This window comes from Hippichthys cyanospilos, chromosome 8, assembly GCF_059441005.1.
Source record: "Hippichthys cyanospilos isolate Australia breed blue-spotted pipefish chromosome 8, RoL_Hcya_1.0, whole genome shotgun sequence".
Lineage (NCBI taxonomy): Eukaryota > Metazoa > Chordata > Actinopteri > Syngnathiformes > Syngnathidae > Hippichthys > Hippichthys cyanospilos.
This window is the reverse complement of record NC_142376.1, coordinates 13,878,644-13,900,630: the sequence shown is the minus strand read 5'-3', so window position 1 is coordinate 13,900,630 and position 21,987 is coordinate 13,878,644. Positions and strand designations below refer to the sequence as shown.

The following is a 21,987-nucleotide window of genomic DNA, read 5'->3' as shown; positions in this document are numbered from 1 at the left end:
TGGCAGCGTGCACACGCATGGAGATTATCTACTCAATCTCACCGCTCAAAACCAGAGCGTCTCCACATGCAAGCACACGGCCAGGCTGCCATTTTGGCTGGACCGAGGTCAGATAGCGATCACGAGGTTCCCAAGGGAATGAGCGCAGGCGACCTGGTGACATGACCTGTGCATGTTCCCTCCCTGGGATCTCAGTTTTGAAGCCTCTCCCCTCACGTCATGAGCTCACTCGCTTTGCGATAAAAGTATTATGAGAGTGTGTCCAACTCCGTCACACCAGCATAATAGAGAGAAAAAACACCGCCGTTAAAAGACAGGACACGACAACTCACTCTTTTCCCATTATGCACCAGCTGCCTGAGCGGATGACATAGGGCCATCCACTCCGGCAGCCCTGCCCTGGCTGGAAGCTCCTGGAAGGAAGTGGCAGGCAAATTGGATTGTTTTTCTGTGAACACTCAGAGGGGCAAGTGATTAATTATTCAGCGAGTTCTTGCTGTCCCTGCAGCAAAGGCAACATCTGCCAATTATTTAAAGCCACTCGCATCTCATAAACTCATTACAATTTCATGTTCATCTATTTTGTACAGCCTAAAATGAACACAGATTACTCATTTAAACTAGTTTTTTAAGTAAACAAATGCATAGCTACATTCTTTTGAGACATTTTGTGTTTTGGTAATACACATTCCCTGATGGTGTGTCTTTTATTATCAAAGATTTAAGATCTCACCATCAGATACGATTTACAGTCTGGCAGCTGGATTGGACACAAGCAACAGTGCAATTCTGCAGCAAATCTAAACTTCTGAAACAAAAATATCCCCTGAAGAGATTAGCGTGGACGTTTCCATGACAGCATTTTTATCAGTTCAGCATATGTTGTTTCCATGAAGAGGAGAGGGAAAAAGCAGCTCAGGAGGTTTTTTCAAAGAACATCAAGAGACGATGGTTATCCGATAAACGACGTAACTGTCATCGTACAAATACCCATACTTACAACCGTGATGTTTTTTCTACTTATTGATCGAACTGACCGAACAAAACAATTGGTTTCGGCTCAGTCTCTGTGACCTTGATAGATTCACGTAATTTTTTCCCTTGATTAAAATAAAACTGTAAAACCAAACATTTCCATCTACATTTATTAAAAAAAAAACAAAGAAACAAAAACAGAACAAAACACAAAAACAACATCCAGTGTCTCCCCCCCCCTCCCCGGGAACAAGACAGAGCAACATGTTGAAAAGCATACAAACCAGCAGACTGTAATCTAGCAGCATCCAAATGTTGGAATCTCCAAAATCATTATTTATATATTTAAATATATATATTTTGTTTTTGTTTTTTTTTCTTTTAGCCCTGCTACACACTTTACAACATACACAGACCTTTACCTCTCCTTAGTGCAGAAAAAGAAAATCAATTACCCTTAATAAAATAAACAACTTTAGGTTAAATAAGCTTAAATAACAGTGTTAAATACAAGACACTTCTGTGGCCGATATGTACAGAAATAAACACATTTGGCATTGTAATTGTGGTTCACTGGCGCTTGCTCTAATGCTCTTGAAAACCACTGCATAAGAACACATTTTGCTGCGATAAACTAGTCACACATACAGGCGCGCGCGCACACACACGCACGCACACGCACACACGCGTTTCTATCAGTGAGCCACAGACAAGGCATGTGTTTAGAAAAGCCAAGAGAAACAATCCGATTTACACCCAAGAGTTTTAGGCACAATCTCCTGCTTTAGTGTACAACTGCTTCATGTTTGTGCTAACCTCTTCATAGTTTTATTACTAACACAGTTCCAGAACTACAACTTGTTATTGCTAAGACAGTGCGACAGTGAATTGAGACTACCGACAACCGCGTGTAGGGAAAAGCACCTTTGAACATCAAAACCGCTGCCGAAATGTGACACGTCATCACAACACTGAAGGAACAAAAAGTGGACTTGAGTTGAAAAAAAGAGAAAGGCGCAAATAAAACTCCTTTGTTAGTCACTTAGGGAACCAAAAGTCTCAAGTTGAGGTACATTCATTAATTCTTCCTGCTGCACTCTTCACCCGTGAGAGGTTTCCTCTTGAGGGTGCGCCACTTGATGAAATCCTCTTTCCCAAGCAGCTGTGACAGCGAGTACAGCTGCAGGTACAGTAGATTGACGTGACATACAGTGCGTAGGTAGGTTACAAGTTGACTACAGTAAATGAGCTTTACATTCCACTACTGTAAGAGGATCTCGTGGAAGAATTCCTCCCCGCAGCCGGAGATGAGGGAATTTCCCAGGAGGAGTCTCAGTTGGCGTGATCGAGAAACTGTTAATGTCACATACAGACGGCTCTGCGCTGAATACGAGGAGGCCGGGTCACGTAATGCGAGTCTCACCACACTCGAGCTCTTTCCAGAGTCTTCCCAAGACAATTGGCGAGTGTTGTGGACGGGTGCGGGAGCCGTCGGTACGGGTCCAAGTGTGCGCCGTCGTTCGTCTCCATCTCAGGGTTTCTTGTCGATGCTGTGAAAGAACCACTCGGTGAACTTCCTGAGCTGAGCCGACGCCGTCTGGCTCTCCTCCTGCAGTCGCATGTTGTCCTGCCTCAGGTGCTGGACCTCCTCTTGTAGCATGGCCTTGTCCTCCTTCTCCTAAACAGAGATGGAGATGTGTACATCACGTCCGTGTCTGGATTTCCAGCCGAAAGACAAATATCTTTGGGAGAGTATTTTCTTATTGAAATAACCAAGTTGATGGCTTAAAGTGACAGAGTGAAAGCTGTGCATAAGAAAGCGGAAGAAAAAATGTCTCATTTAAGTTGTGAGTTAGCTGGCACCTCTTGCGACTTTGTTTGGGTGAAAGAGGGGCCGTACAAATGATTGACCAAACATAGCGAGTAAGTAAATATGACAAGACCAAATGGGTGCATATCACAAGACGAAAGAAAGAAAGAAAGAAAGAAAGAAAGAAAGAAAGAAAGAAAGAAAGAAAGAAAGAAAGAAAAAGGACTATCAATGGTTGTCACAGTTCAGTATGGTTTACATCTCATCCTACTCCTTGTTTCCTATAGTTTACAAATATCATGTAAATAGTACACTAGTTAGTAGCAAAAATGTATTCCAAAACAAAAACAGAACAAAAATATCCTATTTCTATGCTAGAGAAAAAAATATTCTGGAGATGGTAAATTGTGGGTGACTGTTAGCGAAATTTTAATTTTTTGTTTGTTTTTAATGCATGAGCACCACTTTTTGAATTCAACTACTGAAATTAAGTTGGCTAGTTTAAAAAAAAAAACTGTAGAAAACTTTTAATTTCTTTTAACTTTTAAATTCTTCCAATTTAGAATCTGGAGTTAAAGTCACGTGCATCTTTTGGGAATGCTTAAGAAAGACCAAGTCAATGAGATGCTTATCTTTACTAGGTGCAACCAAGTTGACTTTGAATGAAAAACAGGGCAAACCCTGCACTGGCTGCCAGGCAATTAAAGAGGCCTACTGACAAACGCTCGTTCACAATTCTGAAAAAAATTGTCGTCAATGAATCTAAGCCCCCGTATATGCACACGAGACTCGAGACAAATAAGACGGCAAGGGAGCATTTAAACCGACAACCACAGGACTGTGAATCAAACGTGCTAACCACTAAAAGGAAGAGATGCGGAATTAAAAATTCCTAAAAAGAGGTGGATAAAAAGGGCCGCCATTACGAATGTATCAAGATTAAAATGAAACATTAACATAGCAAAGAAGCCTTTTTAGCCTGATTAAAGTGCATTTCCTTCAGTTTCCATGATTAGAAGCGGGGAAACATAAAGGCCTGATACAAAGAGACCAGGGAAACAGGTTATTGAATAAAGAGGACAAGATGCTATTGTGCAGACCTCACAGGGCACCCGTGAGTCTATTTTGAGATGGGCAGAGAGCAAAAGGAACAACTCAAAGCGAAAGGGATCCATTAGATGTGGGTGAAGTTACCTTTCGGAGGTCTTGCTGAAGCTGTCTGAGGATCACCTCAAGCTGGTTCACTTTGCCAGTAAGTGTAGATGGGGCGCTGCATAGCAAGAGACAATGGAAGAAAAAGAACCCCTTAGTCCCGTAATGATCAAATTCCCATATTTCTGCAAACAGCAGCTGCACACAAAAATAATACTGGAATGAATCTACACTCTACAGGAAGGAACCTAATATGAAGAAAAATACGACCATATTTTTGAGATTATAAGGGTCACTTAATCTCCACTAATCTTCACAAAAATCACCAGTCCAACTTATAATCAAATATGCCTTTTTTATGGAACTTGAATTGGAATTGAACTTTGACTCGTTTACTGTACCTTTTTGTGTACCTTAATGAGCTGTAATGGGTCTTATACTAAGGTGTGCCCTATGTGTGAAAATGTCCCCAAAAAAGACCTGTCCAATATGACTGTGCCTAATTATCTTGTGTTTTATATTCTGAAAAATACGGTACACAATTTTAGCACTATGAGGTTGTCAGGGTTATCTTTAAGAGGTGCACTTAAAATCTTTGAATTTTCTGAAGAAAAAAAAAAGGCAGTGAGTCTTATGTATGTAATTGTGCCTTATACTCTATTGTGGCTCAGTCAAAAAATACGGTAGCATACTCTAAGGACTATAGGGCACGCTTAAAATTGTTTAATTTTCTTAAAAATTGACAATGTGTCTCAAAATCAGGTACACTTTAAAACACAGTGTACCCCGTGTATGTAAAATTTCCAAAAAATAACCTGTTTATTGAGACTGCATTTTATAATGCGTTACGCCAGTTTTTATAGTTAATTCAGACACACACACACACACACACACACACCGTATATACTGTAATACCTCACTTTATTATAGCTCAAACTGCTTGTCAATTTCTAATGGCAATGAACTAATTTTTATTTGCTTATTGCCTATGTTGAAATACTGTATATGATCTGATTGAAGGGTATTGTTCCGATTTGCAACTAATTCTAATTTCAGGCTTCATCTACAAAAAACAAAACCACATTTTACCACAAAAGGTTGCAATGCAAAAACAATAGATGTAAACAACAGCAGCCACAACTGTCAGCAGCACTGCCTGCACTGCTGAAACAAAGCCTGTACATACATTTATAAACAAGGCACCGGCGTGTATAAATAGTTGAAAATAAAATAAACAACAGCGATGCCATCGGCAGGGCAGTGAGAGCCACAAAGGAATAAATATTTTGTAAACAATATTTTGCTATGTATACTACCTATCTATGCAGCTTTGAACAGCAGAACGGAGCAGCATGGTATGTGACAATATTTGAAGCGTAGTGAAAATTATAACTGGAATTTTACAAACACAGTTCTAAGAGCAGTGTTGGACTTAAATGAGATGAGATGACATCGGTTGTTTACAGAGTTTGTGCCTGGGCATATTCGGAGTACTCAAGTCGCAACGTACTCTGAATCCAGCGCCGCTCCTTCCGCCTCAACAACCCGTCTGGTGAGCTCCCGAGACAGCTCCAGTGCTTCAGCCCGCTGCATGTCCGTCATGGTGCAGAAAGATGCCACACGCTGGTCTATAGACACAACGGGTCGCACATTAGATAAGAATGATCTTCTATAAAAAAAAAAAGTATGGATTTGTCTCGGTTAGAATTGAGCAACATTCAAACCAAGTATGACTCAATGTTTTCACTTTATTTTAAGAATGTGGAAAAAAAACAAACAAACACACGGACCCTCTCGCTCTCCCACAGAGCGATCAGGAGGCAGACAATATGGAACAAGGTGGTAAACGGAGCATGGAGTCCACCCTCCCTCTCTGAGTTTTCCTCTAGCAGCTGTTTGCTTCTTAATGGGCTGAGAGGAATCAGGCATGCTTCTTTTCCCGTATCAGGCCCTTAAGCTTCCTCAAATCCCACTGGGAAAGCCAAATTTAGCATGTTATGCTCGGGACTGCTCAGTTTTTGAAGCATAATGCTCTTTTCTTGAGTGAGCATCCTCCCTGTCCTGTGCCCATGGTGTGAGACACAAGATAGAGGGATCTGCATATTCATAAGAGAGATTAAGAAAAACCCTCCCTTTAATGTAGCACTAATCCAGTCAGAGACAAAAAGCTAATTGAGTCTGGAGGTGGATGCTCAGACGAGCCAGGAAAAGGACACCGAGCTTTCATTTACATATGAATGGACATTTTTTTCATATTCCATGTATGTGTTTGAAAGATTAAAAACAGAAAAGTAGTTTATGTGGTTAGGAGGATGTAGTGTCCATTTTGAATACACAAACAGAAGAAACAAATAGTTGCTATTAGATATTACTGGAAAAATTATAAAGCAATTGGGGGGCAATATTTTTATTACTAAGTTGTAGCAACCCCCTGCACAGTGGCTCTGCACGAGCGTCTCGGCATCCAAGCGAGCAGCGGTGGTAAATGCATTGCTCCAAGCAGTGCTAGTTAAGCATACACGTACATGGCACAACGAGAGCCTGCGGCCACGTTCCGCTCCAACAACAAGCCTCCATTCGTACCCGCTGTCGTTCTTGTCCAGTCGGGCTGCCTGTCACGCCCTGCATCATCCTCACTGTTTCTACTCCACTTAAATGCTCTGCTGCAGGGCGATGCAGCAGAAAATGTATCAGTGAGGAATCTGAATCACGAGTCCTTATTAATTATGACAAACGAGTAAGTCACATGCTACATTGCCCGCTTAGTGGACTTGGGGTCAGAGAGAGTTCAAGCATGCTGGCGTTTTAGTGACAAATGGGAAATACTCTGCAAGCAGGCCCGTAAAAATAAAGAAAAACAAACAAACATGATGAGAAAATGGTGACGTGTCCTCACTTTTTAAATGCCATTAAAGCACACTCAGATGAGACATGGAACAGTCGCTCTGGTCACGTTGGTCAGTTTTTTATAAATTGGTGGTGCTGCATGTACTGTATATTTTACTGTGTATTTGTGGGAGAGGAACCCCCAGGAATACTCCATGCCTGTCAAAACCTTTGAAACTGCCTTTATGAAGTTGTCTTCGTCATTTAAAAACATCCTGATTTGTATATTCATGTTTAAATGGGAAGTCAACCCAAAAAAAGTAGACAATATTGTGTTCTGTGCAGCCAGTCTACTCTAAACACAGCTTTCTGATTCGTTCTGCTTTTGTGGAATTTATTTAATCAGCAAAATCCACTAATGTTGTATCTGTCTTAGGGGCAGCCATTTTGCCTGATACTCTCAACTGAAAATGAAACAATTAAGGCTCATGTGAAAGTCACATGACAGAACTCAGGAAACAGGCATTTAAGATTAAGAACAAAACAAAACGACAACAAAAGACAGCTGAATTTTGCAGCTTAATATTAATAACAATACTATGTTTAGACTAGTGGGCTAAGTTATTTAAGTCGGTGATCTTACGGAGAAATATTGATGAAATTATTTGGTAAACAACAACAACAATAAAAGGTTAATCGTTTCATAGGTTAGTGTCTTCAAAGCGGGCACCTTTTGTTCAGACAATAGCGTTGTACATCTTTGCCTTCTCTGTCAAATTCATGTTGTGAATGATGATCATGATGTGACTTTCAGCTATGCATTTTCAAGAGTTAATAGTTTGAATTTCTTGTCCTCAAAGTATTTGTAACAATTTGAATTTTAAGGTGTTACTATAATTTTGACTGGCACTGTATAGTTGTGGATATACAGTATACTGTACGTTTATAACTGTAAACTGCTACTTTTTTCTTGCGCTTTGAACCCTGTGAACCGCTATAAATGTGGGAAATTAATTTTATGTTAAATTTTTGTTGGTTGGTGCTGTTTATAATCCAGTGTGCTTTATAGTCTAAAAAAACACGGTTATTTCCAACATAGATATGCATAATATATATATATTTTTTTTCATTTTGACAAAGTTTTAATGCACATTGCTAGAGGATGGGAAATGAACATTAAAACTTTATTATACTAATGGCTTTGTTTTGTACTTTGACATTAGAGCACATTCGCCAATGGTGCTATTCTACTTAATGCATTAAGTAAGCCATTAATCTGAGAGAAATGCCTACCACTATAAAGTACTATTTTTAGTCTTGGTAGAGAAAAAGCTACACAAACAGTTTCCATGAGACTACCACGCTCTGTATTAAAAACAAACAAAGAAAAAACCTACCGTGCTCCATATTAAAAAAAAAAAAAAAAAAGACCCAAATTTACCTGAGGCCTGATTACTTACTGCGATGAGAAAATGAGAAATGAACTGTTGGGCTTACAGTGTCAAAAAGGGGCTTCTCCAAGTGATCAGAATGAGGCTCGAAGCAGAGAGGGTAAAAAGCAAACACTTCCCAAAGGTTGCCTAACAGTATTCTAAGCCTACACATGTACACATGCAAGAGGAAAAATTCTTGCAGACTGCAGACAGACAAACATATAAGCTAAGCGGCAAAAAGGAAAGGCATCTGGTGTCTAGGGGGCACTAGCAGCTTGAGGAAGGCAGGTTACCTTCAAAGGCTTTTGCTGCATCAACCAGGTGAGACCAGTCCAGGCCTGTGGCAGTGTCTGGGAGGGGCATGAGGCCCGGGTCGCTGAACTTGGACCTGTCTGCCAAGAAGCCGTCAGAGAACCAAAACTCACCTGCAGAGACAGGCGGGTGCCCAAATCAGTGTCTGGGCCTCGTGCTGAGTTTAGGGCTCATTTTGGAGCTGCCCATCAGTTTGCAGTGGGGCATAAGTGAAAAGGGTTAGGGAAGAAGCGGGCATCAGGGATGGCGGGGATCAGATCTCACTTTATTAGGTGGTATATCAATAAAAGCTATCGTCAAAACATGCTTGGTTAAACAGCTCATTTCAAATCTGGCACTTACGTCAATAGTGTCGCTAAACACCTCAAACTCCAAAGTAATTTTAAAGAGAAAGACTGTGCACAATTGGATGGAGTGACATGAAACTAAGTTTTCTGCAGAACAATTGCAAAAAACAGAGAGAGGCAATAAATAACCTGTCAAAGTGAATGTCTCATGTTTCAATCAATATCGCCCTCCAATACAACCGACTTCACCCAAGTACTACAATAAATCCAATGCAATAAACAGGCCAAAACTTCAAAGATGCATTTCTAGAGGCATGAGATGGGAAGCACATAGCGACCGAAAGAAATCTTGAGCTGATGCTTCCGTTCTACATAGGCAGCAGCTTGAGGGATTCTCTGTTTACAAAATTGGGCTGTTTCAGAATGGAAATAAAAAAAGCGAGAGCCGCTGTTCTCAACCACCCTTCAAAACAATCAGGAATCCATCAGCATGACAGCTAGACAAGGCTAAGGAGCCCAGCATCCCCCTCAAAAGCTGTTTTCTGTCTAGCAGCAGCAGCCAGAGACGACTGAGGAATAATGTGGAAATGAGACATGAGGGACAGAGAGGGGAAGCAGACAGTGACTGATGAGTGAATGAAGCACCGCGGCTGACATACACTAGCATGGAAACGTGGACACGTTCACATCATACTGGAGTTGTGCTCAACGAACTGCGGTGGTGCAAGGGGGACACATTACACTTTGTTAGTAATACATATTCAGAAGACGGTGTGGCAAAACCAGCCAGCAGAAACAGGTGTCAGTTCGGTGCAGACGGCGCTTCGAGCCTCTTCTAGGCATCGCGTCGCCTAACACACAATTAGCAGGCAATGCCAAGGAGCTGTGTTCAAGTGTTTTGCTGGTTAGGGCCAGTGAAATTGTTTTGATACAAGTAGCTCTTCACACAAGTATCTATATGCTGACTCTCATCTGGAGCCAAGTCTCGCTATTGAAAAGAGGCTCTTGAATCAAATGAAAAAGCATACAATCGCAGTAAATATTTTGTCATTTTAGATTTAATTCATCAGTCACATCTTCTGCACTAAACTTGTACTTACTCCTCAGGTTTGACTGCGGTTGGTTGTGGATCATGCGAGGAGGCAGTGTGCAGTGGTAAGGTGGCGTGGTACTGAATAGGATGTCGTTAGGCATGGCTTGGTCCAGCATTGAGCTGTGGGAGCTGGTGTATGAGCCCTTGCGGTTGCTGCATACACTCTCGTCCGATAACGTCCGGTACAGGGAATGACGCGGCGACAGACTTCCTGTCACAAACAGCTGGGTGGAACAAAGAAAAGGAACGACTTATCAAAAGGGAGTCAACAAGAATCCAAACACACTTTGTATGCGCGTTAATCAACAATGGGTGGCCAAGGAGATAAAGAGCATTGCGTATTAACCCTTGCGCAGCGTTTTGTTCAATTCTTTAATGTGTACATACAAGGCATTTCACATCAAAGGGAGAGCAATAAAAGAAGACATGAGGGAGCTGAAATTTCAACCCAGATGGTGTCAACATGGCAACGTGTGAAATGGCACCACCAACTGAGCTATCACACTTCCAGGAAAGTGCCAAAATGATCAAAATGATACTGCACAAGAGTTAAAGAAATTGCAGAGTAAGAAAAAGTCAATGTGTCTCAGCTGCTGGATAGGATATAACTAAAGTTAAACTCCATAAAGAGGATCATGTTGTACACAGCGGAATCAGGTAGAGGGACAGATCTGCACACTTAGTATAAAAGTAAAGTATTATTGTTTCTACATTTAACAATTAGCAGCAATTGAATGGTTTTTCAAATTCGACTTAAAACACTCCCTTTTCCATCATTAAGAATTTCACGCTTTAAGATTGATGATAAAAGAAAAACAAAACACATGAGTAATATCACACGAGAGGGATTGATGTTGCACTCAACCTTTTTGGAACTAATTCAGTCACAGGTTTGTTCATCGTTCTCTCTAAGTATTCATGCACCCAATCACACCGAGGGTGTCCAATACATCTACCATGCATGTTTTTCGGCGTGTTGAAGGGAGCTGGAGTGCCCGGAGAGAACCCACGGGGAAAACATGCAAACTCCACACAGGAAGGCCGGCGCCAGCTAGAATTTTACTCGGGTCTCTCAACTGTGAGGCAGTGCTAACCACTCAGCCAACATAATTTTTGCAGCTCTGAGAGATGATTCTGGCATTGGCTTTTACCAAGGCGCTGTCAATAGCGCAGTCTACTAAATCACATTTTTGCTGAGCCGAGTGCATACTTCCTCTAGAAGGCATATGCTGTGCAAACTACTTTGTGTGTGTGCGCTCACTACAATAGACTGAGAATGGACTCTCAGAGGCCAGTGCTGCGGTTGCCATACAAGGTTGAGAACAACCACGCAGGACTTGGAAAAGCATTTTTCTCCCGAGGGGAAGTCTATTCGTGAAGCAGTATTCCACAAAGGATACATACAGAACTTCAAGGCCTTGGCCAAAATTTTGACAGGGATCTCCTCTTGAAACACGCGAAACCACACAGCGCAAGCCAATCCGTCATTGCCCTGTTTAGCTTACATAAATATTGCTGGAGAGGCATCAAAAGTAGCCACAAATGAGATGCGGGGCTGTCGGCCAGATGAGTAAACGTCGGCATACAGCCTCCCGACTCTAACATCCGCTGACTGGCATCCACGCAAGCCAACACCCAGCCATCTCAATTTCAAAGATTGCACTGCCACGAATCCCACAGTGAGAAGCGAACAAACTGCTAGTGCATAGTTAAAGCGAAGATAGACTGGAATTTAAAGAAGTGTACACACTCTGCCTCCTTCGAAGCTCTCACAGCTTTGAACTTAACAAGGAAGTCTGTTATTGCAACACATTCAAGAGGAAAACATGTAAAACCCTGTTAAAATTCTCATTCACCAAAAAGAGTTGAAAAGATATTTCACAGGGGGTACATCACTGAAAAAAGGTTGAGAACCACTGTTCTAAGATATAGCTCTCCAACAAAAGATGATCCAATAAATACATCTCGATGCATTTCAAAGTGGACCAGGTCGAGTCTGTTTGATTTGATGAATTTTCCAGTTCAAATGTGTTTTGTTTCACCTCTGCCGCCTTTATGTTCAGTTTTGACAAGAAATAATTTGTGAAGCTGGAGTATACTATATAAAGAGTACGTTTTAATACAACGCATGAAGCTGTTTCCAATGGTGACTTTCAATGCCAGAATTTTAAAGCCTGGTTTAGGCTATGAGGAATTCTTTCGCACATGCGCCTATCAGCTGCACTAACAGATCCACCTTTTTTCCCCCTGATTTATCAGAATTTTTCCTCAATGGACAAAGCCAACAAGCGACATACGGAATCCTTTGACGTGCCACTTGGGAGGATGTGTTGAACAACCACCTATTCACTTGCCAGTTTCTTTCCCACAAGAGTCGCCGCGCAGTAGAATAAGCTGCAAACGGCCTTTCCTTTACGTCATCTGCACAATAGCCAGCCTGTCTGTGGAAGGGACGTCCGGGTGGAGATCGTGGCTGCCAAAGAAAATCTTTCAGCACCTGCTCACCCACACAAAGAATGGCATCGGGTGGCTGCCGGAAGTGACACATGCGCTAACCTTTACAGTAATACTCCTTGATTACATACAGGTCCAATCACGTCACATTGTTTTAAATTAGAAATGATCCGGCGGTTTTTCCGATATTGTCATTACTGTAATGTCACTGCTTCTCGTGCCAGCTGATGATTGAAAACATTCACCGCCATCAAAAGAGCTGTATGTATTCATTAGGATTACATGGTTTATACAGTAAACAGAAGTTTGGACATCTGGCTCAGTGCCCTTTTGCATGCATCTCCCTCCCAGATTGCTTTTCCGCATGTTATCGGGCAGAGGATGTGTGCACACAAAAGCTTTACAAATCTAAACTTGCAGTGCATCTTTGGGTTTGTTGGTGAGCTCTTTTTAGGCACGGGGTGGAAAGGAAGGGAAGTGACAAATAGCAAATACCCAGACACATGTGTTCATTTTACAACAGAAAGGATCTGTTTTACAATGAAAGGCTAGAGTGCGAAAATATGACAAACTAATCAGTGTGCCAAGATGCTTTGTGCATGGACATGGCTGTGTGTCTTCCTCCTCTCATGAGAGGAAGTGGATTTTCAACAAGAATTGAGCGGCATCCAAAAATAACCCATTTGTGCATCCCCAGGGTCCCTTCCAAGGGAGATAATAGAAGGAGGACAGCAGAGGGGGAGGGGCTGATCAAATTAATAGAGTCTGTGGGACCAAGCAACAGCAAACATCATTCCATTCTCTGCCTCTAATCCATGCCTTCCCAATAGAGCAGACTCAGGCTCTGTTATAAATTGAATTTACCTGTCAATAGCAACCTCGACATAAAGGCTCTGTTGGGAGAGAGAGAGAGAACTTGTAGCCGCAGATGTTTGCTCTGGCGTCTCTGTCTTTGTGGTTAGAGGTTATCTGCTCTGCTTCAAGCTTTGAATCCAGGGAAATAGCCTAAGGGTTGTTTGCTCATATCTGTGCTCACTCCTTACAATGCGCTGTTTTCTCATGTTAAAGTTTAACAGGTCCATTTGCACACACGCCATGCAAGATATAGTAAGGCTAGTTGGTGGCCTCACCTTCTGACCCCTGCTTTCTCCCGGTGGACTGTCGGGCAGCATCATTTTCAGGTATTCTTCCTTTGAAAGTCTCTGTAATGATTTTCCATCCCGATCGGCAGCCTGGAGGCGGCAGGCGGCCTCCTGTGCATACAGCGCCCTAAAGACAAGGCAGAGGGCACACAACAGCAGAGCTCATCAGCGGGGTCATGCAAGACACGTTCTGCAGGGGAGGCTTTGGGCCAGGCGGCCTGGGTTCAGCTATTGAAGAAAGTATGTCAGTATCACACAAGGCAACTCGGGTGGATCTGATTTGGCATGCCAACATCAGGCTTCAACAGTGTGTGAAGGAGCAGAGCTGGAAAGTGTGAACAACACAGCCGAGCGGGGGTGGGATGGGGGGGTATCCAGAATGAAGTGCAGAAATATTGGATTCTAGAGGAGTGTCGAGACACCACTAGAGGAAGACATAAGAGCTGCAGGACCCATAAGAGGTGGCATGGTTTGGTTTGTGGGCAGCTGAGGACATACAAACACTTTTTCGAGTGAGCTCTCGGATGTGGGCGACCTATCCAGTGAAGTCAGTTTAAATGAGCAGCCAGTGAAGATGACACAGTGTCAGCACTGCCCTTGGCACTGCGGTTGGCGGAGTGTTAGATGGCTACAGAGGGGAATTACAACACACACGCCTGGCTGCAATGCTTACACAAGACACGTGTGTTTAGAGCTGGACAGAGATATAGAGTATTATTCACACCACAACTCTCACATAAAATTATGACAACACTAATTCTTTGGACTACACTTCACACTAGAAGCATCTTTTCAGTTAAGTTGTAGTTCTTTAAGCGTGAACATGATTAGTCACTATCACAAATTTGACTTCAATTTAACTTCAAGTGCATTCAGTATAGCTTGGGCCCAAAAAATTAATCGGTCGATGGCCCATTAAACATCAGCCGACATTTGCCAATTATTGTAACTTTTTACCTTTATGTACTCTAACCACTTACATGAACTGTATATAAGTGACACGGCACTCCATCCTATAATACCAGTGCTTTCAAATAATTCCAAGTTTTAAACATATTTATCAATTTTCTAATTGATTGATTGCATTTATCAACGATGGTCTCGTAAGTCCGGAACAAATTTACTTGAGTAAAATCTTTGAATTAATGTAAAATTATCAGATAAAAATAATATTTAGTTTCTGTTGCAGTGGCATTACTCTTATCCTTTAATGAAATTATTTTCCTGTAAAATACAGCAGCTGAACCTAACTACCAAATCTGACTCATTGTTACATTTATTTTTTGTTTACATTTCTTAAAGAAACCGTTTTCAAAGATGCTCACTTCTGGGTTTCGTGACAACTCATCTATCCATCTACAACCCATCAGTAATACACTCCAGCAGTGTTTGAGATGCCCTTTGGAGGAAACTTGAACGGGGTTCTTTGTTGTAAGCTATTGTACGCTGTTGTACATTACTTTTTTCATCATTATAAATCGTTTAATTAGTCAATAATCAGCATTATTTAAGCCCGAAAAATAGCATTGGCCACAAAAGCGTCCATCTTGGCCAGGCCCTAGTTATAGCTTCAAAAACATTCAATACCACTAGGTTTGCGGAATACTAACAATAGAGTTTAGTGTTTACAGAATGTTAACACACCAAACACTGCGCAAGCTTGCCGAACATTATTGTTATTATTCAGCTGGAACCTTGCTGGGGGGCTGACACAAGGAGTTTTTCGGTGAACAGCAGTGCACTGTAACATTATTCTGCAGAGACCCAGTGGAAATGTCATCGCCACTGATGCACAAGTCATTAACCTCCACTTATAGCAAGCAACCATCTTGAGGGAGTGATGTGGCAGTTCGGGAAATGGGAGAGGGTAGTGCATATATGGGGGAGGGTCACAGTGGTTCAGAGCTAGGGCCAACAGGGTTGATTTCCACTGATTGTGTACCTTGCACGCTCAGACAGCATTTTGAGAAGCAGCGCTAACAAGCTCTCGGCTCCTCTGGAAGAAGAAGGAGTACGTGGAAGAGAGAAAAAAGGAGGAGTTAGGAGCAGTGACGAGTCTTAAAGCAGGTCAAAAGACGCTTCATGGTGTTAGAACAAGAGCTGTGTGAAAATATTACACCATTCATCATGAGACAGGCTTGTGTAAGGTAAAGCGAATGACAAACAACCCAACAGGGAGGATAACTAAATTAACGGGCTTTTTCATAAGTCTGCGGAAGATGACTTCATTGCATGTGATCAATCACCGAGCACTTAAAAAACAAATTTTGCACAGCAAATGAAATTATTTAAAGACTGGAGCAAAGTTTTTTTCCCGTGAGGAAGTCTGACTCTTTTGAAAGAAACCCGAAGCCTATTTCATCATAGAGAGCATTTTCAGGGAATAAGCCTCAACCAGGTCGAAGAATGGCATGCATTGATATTTTACCTTTTGCATTCCCCATGACTATTCTGTAATCGCCATCCCCTAGCAGAGTGCGGATGCCTCCTTGGTATTTGCTACAAGCTCAGGCTGGCCGTCCACAGGGTCCGCCTTCTCGGAAACGATCAATAACCACAAGTGACATGTGCCAAGTGTATTATGTCCGCGGCTTCATTGAGCGTATTTATTCTGTGGACGTCTGCCTCAATCAGGTTGAGTTTATGCACACTGATAGGCCACTAGACAGAGGGATTGCTTGTATTGGAATGAGTCTGGCACATGCGCTGCATAATAGTCATTCGTTGTAAAAATCAACTCATGCAAAATGACATTTCTTTCTCCATCTTGGTCACAAACTTGCACTCACCCACACTCTGAAATGTTGGGAGGCTCCTCTTTACTGTGAGACTCATCATCATCATCATCATCATTATCAGTTGTCTTCACTGGGAGATTGCCATCTGGCTGTGTACGTATCTGTCCGTAAGCCTCGGAACTAGGCACCGGGCCACAAGCGGGTCCTGGCCCAGGCTCGGGCTGGAGCTCAGCACCTGAGCTGCTGGTCTGAGGGATGGTGTACACCTTGGTGGAGTCGGCTGACATGCAATATCTGGCACCACGCGCCAACGGGCTGCCGGAGTGATGAGAGCCACTGGCCAAGAAGCAAAACAAAAGAAAAAGGATGCAACTCAAAAGTTGACTATGCATGAATTAATCAAAAGCAGACAAACAATATGAATGCATAAACAAATGTGAGATGATAAAATGGCATTTCCTCAAGGGAAAATCAACTATAAGACAATAGATGAAAATCATAGAAATGCATGTGTTCTTATTGTATTGGCACATACTGTATTCACTAGTAATAACACATTACATTATGGAAAGGAATCTGACTTTTCTCAAGATTTGATTTTGGGTCTACGATTCGTCTCAGAATCCATTTTTGATTCAAAATTATGTTCGATTCAAAACCATTCAATTCGATTACAAGTGATTTCATTCATTATACTACTTGAATCTGCTTAGCGACACAGAATAACTAAAGGAGACAAATTGCTTTTTTTAAACATATATTAAGTTTTAATTTGAGTTGAAAAACCTTCGGGATGGTGAAGCGTACATTGGCTCTGCTGTTTGCAAGCCAACGTACGGAAGCCGACAGGAAGCACATTTGTCATAACATTTTTTTTAATTTATAAAATCGATTTTGAGAATGTTAAATCTATTCTAAATCGTACTGTCTGAGAATCGCAATTATGTGAATTGATTATTTTAAACATCCCTACATCACATGTTTAAAAAATGATATAAGTTATTGTGACGTGGTGCTCAAAGAATTAGTAGATTGAGTTTTTTATATTATTGAGTAAAATATTGGCATCGATATGAAACTTATCGCAATAAATATTTTAAAAAACATTGTCATGGATTTCTATAGGGCAGATTCATTTTCTAAAATTGGCATGCTGTGAAATGGAAACTGTGGTCCCTCCCCTCAATTTTCAGATGAATATATTCTGATATATTAGGATATAATTAGCAATGAATCATTATCATTCTAACAATGAGATGCAATGTAAAAAAATACTCAGAAATTTGACGACTGGACTATGATTAAAATTCAGATGCAACATCCATATCTTGTGTGAAGTTGGTGAACTAATACGTGGGCAAGAGCTGGTAATTAGCACTTGCATATTCATGACCATCTGGGCCACACCCTGCTGTTGCCCTGTTGGTTCAAATGGTCAAAAATAATTAAGTGAAAAAGATGGACAGCAGCTTGGTGGACATGGCACAATGATGGCACGGACTACAGTACTTCCTTATGCCGAATGCTATTCCAGATAGAAGGATTGTGATTGCTCTCACAAACGCTTTTAATGTGAGCAAATTACACAAGCATCATCATACAGCGTATGCCATAAACATGAGACTTGTGTATGACCACTGGGTGCTAGACTAGTCTTCTTCACACCCCTCCTCTTTCCCAGATGGGCAGCAGTCTGGCGAGGGGCACTTGGAAAGGAATGCGATGGAACCCTCCCCCGTGTTGCTCCGGCCTGACAACAGCTTGACCAGCAATCCTCAACACAGCTGGACGAGTGAGACATGAGAGGAGCGCAAGGATGGCTGAAAAGTGTAGCTGTTAAGCCAGGAAATAAAAAATCCCCCTGTGCATGTTTGATTAACAGAAGGGAAAGAGGAGGCATGGTTTCTTGTTGGCGATGAACTACATGTGCGACTAACACGGCTTTGTGCGGGAAACCATATACTGATGAATCTTTCGGCGTGTTTAGCTCAGTGCTCAAATAAATAACTGGATACACTAGACATAAACCACAACAGAATGAAGTAATAGCCTTGATAAAAAGAGAACGACAAAAAGTGTGTGTTGTTATTCCCTTTTTTCATGGGTTTCCTAAAAGAAATAATTTTGGGCTAATGCTGTAAAATCTCCCAGAAGTTAAATAGGTTTTTTTTGTTACATTGTACTATGTCTTTGAATTGGCCAAGTTTGTCCTAGCAGTACACATAACAAGCAAAGCAAAAAAGTCTTGTGGGTTCCTTAACAATTACAATAGACTGGCTAAATTAGTCAGGGAGATAAAATGTTGCATCATCCAAATTATATTAGAATTCTTAGCGTATATTTTTTGGACTATAAATCACAGTCTCATTGTTTTGCCAATCATGTGACTTATACTCAGGAAAGGAGTGACTTGATGTTTTTTTTTTTCTTCATGATGCACTGTTTTACTTTATTACACAAGATGACAACATTAAAAAACAAAACAAAACAAGTGCATCAGTATTTTGTGTTATATGGCCAATTCTTAACTTATTTCGGTTTGACACCGAAAAATACAAATGTCTTAAAATTTCCTTTCGCAGGTGGCCACTTAACTGTGTGTTAAAGATGGTGGTGATAATACACCAAAAATATTTGGCAACCACTAAAATAGAATGAAAAAAAGAGGAGTGTGAAGCCAGTAGTGTTTTCTGCAATGGGCTCATCTGTGGAGTACGAAATAACAAAAGGGCACAATTGAACAGCCTGTGAATTTCTGATCTGAGTGCATGCTCTAATGTTCTTGGATCCCATGAATCACCGTGCACTTTTGCGTACCGTCCCTAACTTTGACCCAAGACAACAAACATGCCTGACATGAACTTTTTTTTGTGGCTCCAAGATGTGCGGTGGCTTGAAGCGTTCTTATGCGGTGCAAGATTTACCGCTTATGCCTTCTACTAGCAGAAAAAAAACATGCGTTTGATTCAGGGTCAATCATTTTCATTATTTGACTGTTCTATCCCCGTGGCCGTAAACAGGGGACACGGGGAGGTCCTTCTCACAGGGCCCAGAGTTTTTATATGGTTCGCAGCCTGGCACCAGTCCGTGGATCAACTGGTACCGGGCCGCATGGGCCACATCCGAAACAATGATGTTTCAGAACTAATTTTGTTTATCCCTTAACAGTTCATTCATTTATGCTTTGTTTGGTTTGATCTTTGTTTTATGGCACTGCCTCTGGCCGCAGTTGATATTACATTTTGTAGTGAGGATGGACAGAGAGGCTTCACTTGAAAGCAGTCACTGTCAGTGACACACTCTCTCTTTCTCTCAGTCTCTCTGTGAAATCTGGCCCATAACTGTCTGTAAGTAGAATGATTTAATCAATGTAATTTGTGTACATTTTCATACATTTAGAGGTAGCAGCCTCCAAAGTATTTTTGAGACTCAAATAAACTGAGGGCTCCCATTAATTTGTTGTTAATGGTGAGCTCATATTTTGTGTACTTTATATCCCCCCCCTCAAAAATCTCAAGCGTTAATCGGTCCATGGTGATAAAAAGGTTGGGGAACCCTCATCTAGAGGACTGATCGTGCTTTCCTTCACTTGTGGGATACATTGTGGTTATGTCCAACTATGCATTTCAAGTCATTTTTATAATACACAGGTGTTATTTAATGTACTATAAACAACATAATGCCACTTTTTAGTATTGGCCCTGCATAAGAAAGAGAGACATTTGAAACATATTGTTCACAGTAATGGTACGTTATAACTACAGCAATGAAACCATCAGTTACCATTCATAATTCTGATATTTCACGCCACAGTATGTCCTTCATTGCTGTTCTTATGCTCTTTAGATCCAGTTACTATGAAAGTGCATGTGATTCTCATTTATGATCATCAAACCAGTCAGCAGTTCTCTGGTGACTTAGGCATTGTTTTTGTTGTTCATTGTTAGTGACTTGCAACGCATATTTACAGAACTCCATGGTTTTGCAGTTGCCCTTGTGATGAGAGCCTTGTTTTTGCAAAAAATCCAGCAAACTAAATGCCTCATATTGTATTGCAACACTTTCAGATGATTTTCAAGTGTCAGGAGTACTCTTCAGTTCTATTTAATGTCTGCTAGCATGTGAAAAGCCAAACACCACCGACTGTAAAATTGGCCAAGAGTAAATTGTGAGATGCGATGTGTGTTAATCTTTCCCGAGCTTTAATTTGTCCACCATGTGAAACAAACCAAACAACAAGTATTATCGCAAACACTCACATACACCTATGCCAACATTATGTAATTAAAAACAATAATCATAAGTCTAGTTTAGGCGATGAATAGTACCTTGAGTGTGAAGAGATCTCGCTCAGGTTGCCAATGCTTCCCTCTGTCATATTACCAGCCATTAAAGCAGAAGTGTAACCCTGTGGCAGGTATGGTTTGCCATGGTCTTCTTCAGATGCCCCGTCTTCATGGTGTTCTGACATCCATGGGTGTCCCTGTTCCCCCACCCTGCTCTGCAGCAAAACCCGAGCCCCAGGAACCATGCAGGGATTGGTGTCGATGCCGCTGTCCGTGGAGGCCCCTTTGATGTAAGTGAGACCCAGCATCTCCGGGTCCATCAAGTCCCCTGAGCCAAAGTGTTTGTCATCACTGTTGCTGGAGGCATTGCTTGACAGAGTGTTGCTACTTGAGTGGCTTGAGTTCTTATCGCCCATCTAGGACGGAAAGAGAATCACAGATAAACAATGCATTAGGCAGGGTGAAACAATTCTTGCAGTTTTAACATGCAACAGAATTACGGACATAGTAAGAGTGTACTTCTTTCTTGCTCTTTTTGTCCTAGTTTTACAGAAAAATGTCATCCCGGTTCACAGTAAGTAGTCCTGGTTGGAGTGTATAATGTTGTTAGCATAGAACTTGGTGTACTGTGACTTAACCACCACTCAGCTTAAATCATCAGCTAGATCATTTATTCAGTTGAGTACAACAGGCTAAATGTAATTCTTGATCATTTTTTTTTCAAGTAAAACGAGAACATGACCCAACATTTTTTGTTCAATTAAACTGCAGAGTCATGAGGGCAATTTCAATTAAATTATTAATTATGTCATCATACGAAATTACATCACAAAAGACCTCTTTTAAAAGCGTGAGGGCAAGCACGTTAGCAGAAACCATGTACAGTGCCAAGAGAATGGTTCAACTTTTCATCCATTTTTCCTGGGGTGTGGTAAGCACAGAATTTTGAAAACCCTGACTGTTCTGCATGTGCCTTAGTCATTATCAAAGTAAAAGAAGAACAACAAAGGAAAAAGAGACAGAACTAAAATTCTAAGCAATGCTGACCTTGGGCTGAAAATGACCAACACCTACACCCTGTAGCATTGGCACAGTGCCGATGTTTGAACCATGGGCACTTTGCACCGAAAAAAATACAGAAATACACCGCAACAACGCTGACGAAGTACAGTCTGCTCATGTTTGAGAGGTAATACTCCTCCCTGCCATTGGCAGTGGTAGTCACTTTTCCTCATTTTTAGCAAAAGCCAACCAGAAATCTTTTTACGGGTACGAGATATAAAAATATTAACAGTCCATGTGAAGCAAACCTTCACGCTCTTGACACAGTATCGCGCCATGCTAACATAAATCCTATCTGGTAAATGTAGTTGCGTCGCCATGTCTCCCCATGTTGTGGCTTTCTTCACTTTGTTGACAAACCCTTATGGCACTATCATACAATTACGCACTCTCTTGCACTACAGTGGCAAATTCATC

The 21,987-nt window shown here is 41.5% G+C and overlaps 1 protein-coding gene across 5 annotated transcripts in view; it reads right to left on the bottom strand.

Annotated features, from left to right (window-relative positions):
• Positions 1–688: 688 nt before the first annotated feature.
• sipa1l2a (signal-induced proliferation-associated 1like 2, genome duplicate a) overlaps positions 689–21,987 on the bottom strand; it is a 93,684-nt gene continuing 72,385 nt past the window's right edge. Inside the window, exons 14-22 of one of the 5 annotated variants that reach the window (XM_088421111.1) lie at positions 20,551–20,924; positions 16,274–16,558; positions 15,427–15,480; positions 13,473–13,611; positions 9,896–10,112; positions 8,490–8,621; positions 5,448–5,565; positions 3,980–4,055; positions 689–2,653 (exon numbers count right to left, since the gene is read on the bottom strand). In XM_088421111.1, the coding sequence (XP_088277237.1) occupies positions 2,507–2,653; positions 3,980–4,055; positions 5,448–5,565; positions 8,490–8,621; positions 9,896–10,112; positions 13,473–13,611; positions 15,427–15,480; positions 16,274–16,558; positions 20,551–20,924 (1,542 nt within the window). In that variant the 3' untranslated portion in view covers positions 689–2,506. The remainder of the gene's footprint in view (positions 2,654–3,979; positions 4,056–5,447; positions 5,566–8,489; positions 8,622–9,895; positions 10,113–13,472; positions 13,612–15,426; positions 15,481–16,273; positions 16,559–20,550; positions 20,925–21,987) is intronic. The other 4 variants (XM_088421113.1, XM_088421112.1, XM_088421114.1 and 1 more) reach the window with 4 other exon arrangements.